The sequence below is a fragment of the Helianthus annuus genome, chromosome 16 (assembly GCF_002127325.2).
Source record: "Helianthus annuus cultivar XRQ/B chromosome 16, HanXRQr2.0-SUNRISE, whole genome shotgun sequence".
Taxonomy (NCBI): domain Eukaryota; kingdom Viridiplantae; phylum Streptophyta; class Magnoliopsida; order Asterales; family Asteraceae; genus Helianthus; species Helianthus annuus.
Genome location: NC_035448.2, coordinates 96,952,615 through 96,960,351, shown reverse-complemented (window position 1 = coordinate 96,960,351; position 7,737 = coordinate 96,952,615). Strand labels below are relative to the sequence as shown.

Here is a 7,737-nt window from a genome sequence, read left to right as displayed (position 1 = left end):
TTGATCCGGGGCGAGGTGATATACTTTTGTACATGGAACAGATATGAAGTGAAGAACTAATGCTCTCGAACTTCTATGTAGAGATGAAATCTGGTTCAGGTTTTTTAAGGGAACCGATATACCCGACTAAGCTTTAAACCGATAATAATTTATAAATGATGTCCAGATTTCGGTTCTGCATTTTCAATACTTTCGGGTTTCGGGTCAGGTCGGATCGGTTATGTGTATTTGCTCACCCCTATTACTAATAAGACTTACACATCTCAATTACCTTAATGCGATAAAATATATGATTTTCCTTCATATTTCATCTTAATTGTAGTTTATTGAATCATTTCAAATATTATAATATCAACTTCATAAATTTAAGAGCTAATACTAATCCGTCTATCATTTTAAGTTTTTTTATTCTTACTATAAATGATAATAAATCCGGACAAAGTTCATTTATTTTTTGAAGAAATATAATTGATTTATTTATAGTATATATGATCAATTAACTTTATTTATTTCTAATACATACGATTACTAAACATTATTATCTCAAGCGCGGTAGTTTTATCACTATCATTGTGTTCATATGGAAAGAAGTTAGCTTATGTTCGTATATGTATATAGTTCTATATAAACTTTGGTTGCTCTTCAAATTGATGATCAATGCAGACTAACACAGAAGATCTGATTGTTAGTTTCCTATTGCAACAACGCATCCTTTGTAATACCACGGTAAACTGATTATTGATGCTAGGCAAGTGAATATATGTGTCTGTTAGTATGTAACATGCACAATAAAGTTGTGATAGTTACAAAAAAAAAAAAAAAAAAAAAAAACATAATGATTAGTACTCATTTTTCTTTAAATCTGTAAATAAGTATTTACGTAGACATTAAAAATAATCCAAGTATGTTATGGTAGTATAGTTTGTTAAAATACACAAAATTTTAACCTTGCTGTCCCTTGTATTTCATGGCCATCTAACCCGATGAAACAGTGACATTTTCTAATAACATAGTCGCCAGTAGAGTTGCATGAGTTCAGGCACTACTCAAATTTCAAAATAAGGTCAACGGCTACAACTGTGAGTGGCAACAAGATATACAGGTATATTAAAATAACCTTTTTTTTTTGGGTAAAGGGCATTGGCCGGCAAAGTATATTAAACCCATAAAAATAAATACATCATCCAAAGGGGCATACCCCCGTATCATTGTCACCCAAACCAGGCTTTGGGGACCAAAAATAAGAAACCAAACACCCCACACGAGGGGCTCGAAAAAACCTATTTCTACTTTGACTATTACAAAAATAACTTAACACTATAAAACGACTACACATCATACAATAAATGGGACTTGTGTAAAGCAAACCACTTTGAGCATCGGTCTTTAACATCGAAGCAGCCACCCAAATGGGCCTAGACACAACCCAATTTAACAATATGGCCTGAATCCACTGATAACAAAGCCGCTGAAACATCAACAGAAGATGGGCCTGTAGAACCCCCTTGTGGGCCTTCAGCCAGATCCAAATCAACATAAAACATATCAGTAACATGTATCCGAGGTCCAGATGGTGAATCTTGGACCAAAAGCTCATCTTCTGATAGGAATTAATCTCTAAATCCAGGCCAAGTGACTCCAAGAACATCTATAGGGTTTTACTACCCACCTCCCCCTTATAACACCAGCCCAACCCGAAGCTGACCCAACCCAAACAGCAAAAATGTAGTAAACAAGCCCAGCCCATGGCCCTTGATGACCCTGCCAGCATGGTATGAAAGCCACAGCAGCCCACACCCAGCCCCACCCTCCCAAACCAGAGCAAACCTGAGAGAAAAAGCAACAACGGTCCGGTTTTTTAACCGGTTTTGGTTTTTTATGGCACAAAAAAACCAGTTTGATGCGAGAACCCGAACTGGTACTGACCAGTTCGGTTTTTAACTGTAAATTTTCAAAGCCCTAGACACATCTCCCCTGCTAAGGTATCAGATATATAGCCTTCATCGATATCTGAACCTAATATGTCCGAAAATAATTCGTTTACCAATAATTCGAGTTCTGAAGCGGAAGAGCATCTGATATGATACAAACAGACGCTGTGTGGAACATATACTCAGCAACTCAACCCTAATATGCAGCGCTAAGGCCTAAGTGCAACGTATAGGTTTAATATTTAAAAAAAAATATTTAGTTTTTTACTGTAGTTAATTCTCAAATTATTTACCCCATAACTGCTAACTCTCTTTATAACAAATAGCTTTTAAAATCAAATTTAATACCCTGTACTTGCTAGCTCTCTTTACAATATAGTAACCTCAGTCAATCCCTAACCCCAAAAAAAAGATCCAGAACACATATATAGCAGAATCATTTCCAACTGAAAAACCGAAACTTTAAAAGATACCTTTGTACACAACATTTCTGTTGAATTGGGATAAAACCCTTCAACCTCTGCATCAACAAACTGCAAACTGCAAATCTTCGACTTTTTCGTTTTCGGTTTGCTTACAGATGGCACACTTGTGAGCTGGACAAATAAACGGTTACCCTGCAGCAATATTTTCTTTAAGCGTCTGTCGCTTGGTCATATCATTTTTCTGGAGCAGCTTAGCTACGCATTTCAGGTGATAAAAGTGGCCACACGTTGCGGAACTACAACGAACTAGAGCAGCAATATTTTCTTTAAGCGTCTGTCGCTCGGACATAGGTGACAACAAACTTGATGTTCTTTGTCGAACACCCGCAACGGCCAAGGCACCTTCACCTGCTTGCATTTTTGCCCTTAGTTCCTGAAAAAAAGTATAAGCCTTGTCATCATTTTCTATTTGCCCCCAAATTCAAGGTCCAAAAATCATGCAACTTGTTAATATTATTCCTACATCATTATATTCAAGGTCCAAAAAAGCATTCGACCTGTTTCTTTTTAAGCGAAAAGGTTTCTACCCGCTTCTTTTTAAGCGGTAAAGCATTCGACCCGTCTCTTTTTAAGCGAAAAAAGCTTTCGACCCGCTTCTTTTTAAGTTAAAAGGCATTCGACCCGCTTCTTTTTGAGCGATAAAGCATTCGACCCATTTCCTTTTTAGCAATAAAGCATTCCACCCGTTTCTTATTTAGCAAAAAAGAATCCGACCCATTTTTAAGCCAAAAAATCATTCGGTTAATTTTTAAGCGATATATTATCTATTTTTTTACATATTTTACCTATCAAAAAATAAAACAAAAACTAAAGAGTCTCACCTGCCATTCCCTATGACCTTTGAAAGGGGTAATACTTACAGTTGTAAATTGCTGCTGTTTGAAGTGCTATGACCATTAACATCTAAATCTGCCCCTGAAATCATTTAGAAAACATTCAATTCAATTTCATGTAAACCTGACCGAATAACCGTTACGGTTTCGGTTCCTGTTTTAACCCAAACAACAGGAACATTGAGTTTGTAAACCGAATTAACCAAACCGAAACCTGAATAAACCAAAAACCAAAGTTTTAATTACCTGGTAAGATGCTGTGATTATATATCCACACAAACAAAATAATGTGATTCTTTTGTGTTCCAAATCCTTTCAAGGGTCCTGAAAAGATTATTACTCAGCATTGTAAGCCAGATAATAAAAAATGTAAAGATATAAAATGTGCAAGTTAAAATAGTTTGTAATCACATATGAAGGATCAACACTCTGAATCTGAACTCGAGCATTCTCCAGTTCCTTTTGTAACGCCTCAACCACCTTAGCGTTCTTGAACTAAAGCTCCCGAAACTCAAGTGCGAGCAATCAGCAGTCTGAACTTGCAGGTGGTTCGGAATCACTACAGAAGGGATGTCTTCTTCAGGTTCATCAAACTGTCTTTCTTCTTGTATATTAAGTTTCTGCATGTTTGTACTCAAATATTTCATACACGGAACGTGCAGTCTCCTCCCATCTATCAAGAGCCTCAAGCTGAAGCACACATAATGCCGCTGCACAGAATTCATCAATCATTTAAAAGATAACAATATGTAACCGAGTACTAAATATATATAAAAAGTTTGTTTTATTAAAGATCATACCGATGTTAGAAAATCATGGACTCGTGACTCCTTCATTGCGTCTGTAGCATGCTTCAACAAGGCCTGACCAGTAGATAACATGTCAAGATTCACAATTAAAAAAACAAAAGGAAGTCCATTTGTTTTGTTGATTACCAACCGTTTTGATATTCTCCATGCTTATGGATCCGGTTTTGCTCGGTTCTAATAGCGAAAATTGCTCCTTTAGATAATATAACTCATCGGTACCCAATGTCTTTACTAAAGTCTGCAAATGAGAAGATTAAACTGAATGTGATATTATTGAAGGATATTGTCAACCAGACCTGTAAAAAAACTGACATGTTTTAACCCGAACTTATTACTTATTTTGACCAATTAGCCATCCCGCCCATCTTGTCACCTCTAGTTTAATGTCCGTTCATAATTTGGAACAAAATACCTTGAAGCCATTGGATCTAAGTGACATCAGAAATATAATACATTGGGTAGATGGTGCTAAAAACCTCAGGTACGAAAAGCGGTGCGCTTTTGCGCTTGATGCTTCGCTCCTGGGTTTTAGACCTTGTCGCTTTTTAAACGAAGCTTACCAGTTACCAATACACTACTTCTTGTTTGATACCGAATTATAAACAGTTTTCAGACCAGTCGTTAACTCCGGTGTGAAGGAAAAAAGAACCCGCCCCTTTTGAAAATTTCTAAAAAATATGCTCCCTGTTGTAACAAAATTCAGCTAGAGTGCTAAGTTCAAGGACCAGACTATAGACACTGTAATATAAATATAATAACATACAATCTTACACCTTATCGAAAAATAATATATCTATCCAGTAAAATACCTCAAAAATGTGTGTCAAACCTTTTTGATATGATACATGTCTAATAAATTGCACAATTTTGGATCTTCCATCTGGTGGAATACGAACCGGGCGATAACTTTTGTCAAGCCAAACTACGGTTGCACACGCCTCCAAACCGGGCTACACCAGAAAACAAAAAAACATATGACAATCAACAGCAAACAAATAAAAAGAAACCCTTGAAGGGTTTTTTATGTCTTTTATTATCTTGGTAAGCAAAAGTAAGTTACCTCTTCATTTGGGATCTTGACGATGAAATGTTTAAAGTATACGCGAGCAGCTGATGTATCAGATACCCTCACTCTCACCATTAATTTATCTCCAATCTGCTTTCACAAGAATGCCATTAAAGTAAGTATAGATTTTTTATTTTTTTGTATTTGTTGGAGTTCAAAAGCGTACCTTTAGAGGTGCAATGTATTTGAGTAACAATTCTGATAATGCGACTGCATTACCAGTTTGAGCTATTGTATCAATATTGATTCCAATCTTTTCCATAAGTTGACAACAAGCTGTTGAAATAAAGATTTACAGCATGCCAAATAAGAACATGTAAATGTGAATTATGTTACATCAAAGACTCACCGTGTTGACAGTAGTTTGCGAAGATTGCATTGTTCACTACTCCATATTTATCCAATTCATAATCTCGAACGCTAAATTCAACCTCATGATATCCACTCATTCTGCCAAGAATTGAGACCAAATAAACGCTAAGTAGTTAATACGATAAAATATTGGATATTGGTCACGGATCGATATTTGAGTTATCAATTATTGCAGTGGGATATTGGCAATTTAACACTAAAAATTAAGTATACTCTCCTACCTTTAACAAACTAACCTTTTGCAATTTACAATACAATAAAAATAAAAATTGTATCCAGTAAGGACTGACTAAGACTTAAATCAAAGAGCAAGTGTGATTAGTTTGGCTAGTTACCTGTAAGCATTTTATCAAAAGTCAACGCATATTTGGTGGTGTCCTCTTTCTGTATGTCACGCATAATGCTAATAAATACCCACACATAAGACGGACCACCCTGTGACACTCGAGTTTCAGTCTGACCTTGTTGACCAGCTTTGACTGACTTGACTCGGTTGACCCTTATTTGACCCGCTGCGCTCTTCGTGTTGACCAAGCTTTCACCAAGACCCGAACAAGCCAACACAGTCCTAAATCCTCTCCACCTGCGTATTTTAGTTATCATATCTATCCATATGAGCAAGAAATATTATAATTTTGTTGTTATACTATTCATGTGTACAGAAATACAAAACTTTTTTTCAAAAAAATATGAGCTATGTCGCTCGAGCTCGAACAACTTGTTAAGAGCTTTCAAGCCGAGGCAAGCCGACCAGTTTAACTTCGAACCAGGAGCGAAGGATAGTTGGTGCCCGGGGGTGCAAGCTTGCCTCTACATGTTATAAGGCAATTGGTGATGAGAATGAGCAAACAAATACAACCAACTAACTTACAGGTTGCTAAAAGCATGCCAACATGCACACAAATTCGACCAGCCCTTAGTTTAAAGCTCTTTACTCTACCAGTCTGGTCCGATAACATCCAACCTGAAATAACCATTTATACTTGATGGGTTAAATATTCCACCTTTAAACTTTAACTGATATTGAAGTGAAAAAAATTAGGCCAAGTTAATTCACAATTTATCGACATAGACCAAATAACTAACCAGCTTTATTACGAATCTTCGCTGACATAGCAGGTTCATTTCTAGATGACATAGCCAACAATAGTAGAACCCTGTTGGCCACACGACAGATATGAATACAAAAAATACATATTCGGTGGATGAACTCGTCTCTGTTGTGATACAACTTTGACCAACAGCAAGTGACTCGATATTATACCCTCTCCTTGCAAAGACTCCTGCAAGGACAACGTAATTAATAGTAATTCAAGTTGTGCAAAGGACAACGTAATTAATATGGAAGTAAAACGTCGTCTTAAAGAGCGATTTGTGTGTTTACCTTCATCTGAAACATGATTCCAAAGAGATTCATGGACAGACAGTCACCTGATTCCGGCCATTCTCCAGCAAATCTGTGGATCCCTTGTTCAAATCTGTGGATCCCTTGGTGCCTTCGACATCTGAAAAACATATAGAAACTACCGTCAAACATCATAATCATAACTTGCCATATTAGAGCCAGATATATTCATTAAATCAGAAGAAAGAAATGATTCTACAGGTATCAGTTCTTACCAAAACCCTAGCTTGTTTAAGCCCTATATCGCCAGAATCTCCACTTACAAAACCCTAGATTGCCTGAAATCAGCAAAGCCCTAAAAACAAAATCAAGATCAAAGCTTTCGATTCTTAGAGAATGACGATTCCTGAATAAAAGACAAACCTGGAATGAAGGAGAAGCCGCGATTGAAGCAACGTAACAAGGCGGAGGGGAATAGGCGGTGGAATCATCAAAGATCTGCTCATGAAACGGATCTGGTGATAGATCTGACGATAGATCTGGCATGGGTTTCTTGAGTCGCCGAGAGAGAGAGAGAGAGAGAGAGAGAGAGAGAGAGAGGAGAGAGAGAAGTTCTGATGGTTTTGTGAGATGTGTGAGGAATGAGAGAGAAAGGAATTGTTGATCCGTGTGAGGTGTAATGGACGGCTGAGATCGCGATCCGTGTGAAAATTGAGAGAAATGGACGGCTGAAGATGAACCAGTAGAAGGGTAATTTATTTGTGTTTCTTGGTGCCTTAAGACTTGTACATTGTGCATTGAGGGTGTTTTCAACACATTGCTGAATTACCATTCTGTCCTTCCTATATCCTTATTAAAGTAGTATAGATATATATATATATATATATATATATATA

General features: G+C 36.8%; 1 protein-coding gene and 2 long non-coding RNA genes across 3 annotated transcripts; all 3 read right to left on the bottom strand.

Moving 5' to 3' along the window:
- Positions 1-2,683: 2,683 nt before the first annotated feature.
- LOC110882030 lies at positions 2,684-4,289 on the bottom strand. Its single transcript, XR_002559969.2, has 6 exons — positions 4,189-4,289; positions 4,050-4,112; positions 3,661-3,959; positions 3,496-3,573; positions 3,277-3,331; positions 2,684-2,789 (listed from the first exon to the last, which is right to left on the bottom strand). It is a non-coding gene; the product is annotated as an uncharacterized LOC110882030 (long non-coding RNA).
- Positions 4,290-4,787: 498 nt separating this feature from the next.
- Positions 4,788-5,573, bottom strand: LOC118488222 (acyl-acyl carrier protein thioesterase ATL3, chloroplastic-like). Its single transcript, XM_035985460.1, has 5 exons — positions 5,474-5,573; positions 5,291-5,400; positions 5,119-5,214; positions 4,868-5,008; positions 4,788-4,796 (listed from the first exon to the last, which is right to left on the bottom strand). Exons 1-5 carry the CDS (start codon positions 5,571-5,573, stop codon positions 4,788-4,790), a joined length of 456 nt encoding a protein of 151 aa, XP_035841353.1.
- Positions 5,574-6,909: 1,336 nt separating this feature from the next.
- Positions 6,910-7,397, bottom strand: LOC110882032. Its single transcript, XR_004884602.1, has 3 exons — positions 7,265-7,397; positions 7,117-7,179; positions 6,910-7,001 (listed from the first exon to the last, which is right to left on the bottom strand). It is a non-coding gene; the product is annotated as an uncharacterized LOC110882032 (long non-coding RNA).
- Between the last annotated feature and the right edge of the window lie 340 nt (positions 7,398-7,737).

What these genes read in the sequence shown, in the direction of transcription:
- LOC118488222 (XM_035985460.1), bottom strand. Translation starts at nt 5,573, where the DNA reads ATGAGTGGATATCATGAGGTTGAATTTAGCGTTCGAGATTATGAATTG. An exon ending in AATACATTGCACCTCTAAAG is followed by an intron (nt 5,215 to 5,290) that starts GTACGCTTTTGA and finishes TTGTGAAAGCAG; the next exon opens with ATTGGAGATAAATTAATGGT. An exon ending in TCAAGATCCCAAATGAAGAG is followed by an intron (nt 5,009 to 5,118) that starts GTAACTTACTTT and finishes TTTCTGGTGTAG; the next exon opens with CCCGGTTTGGAGGCGTGTGC.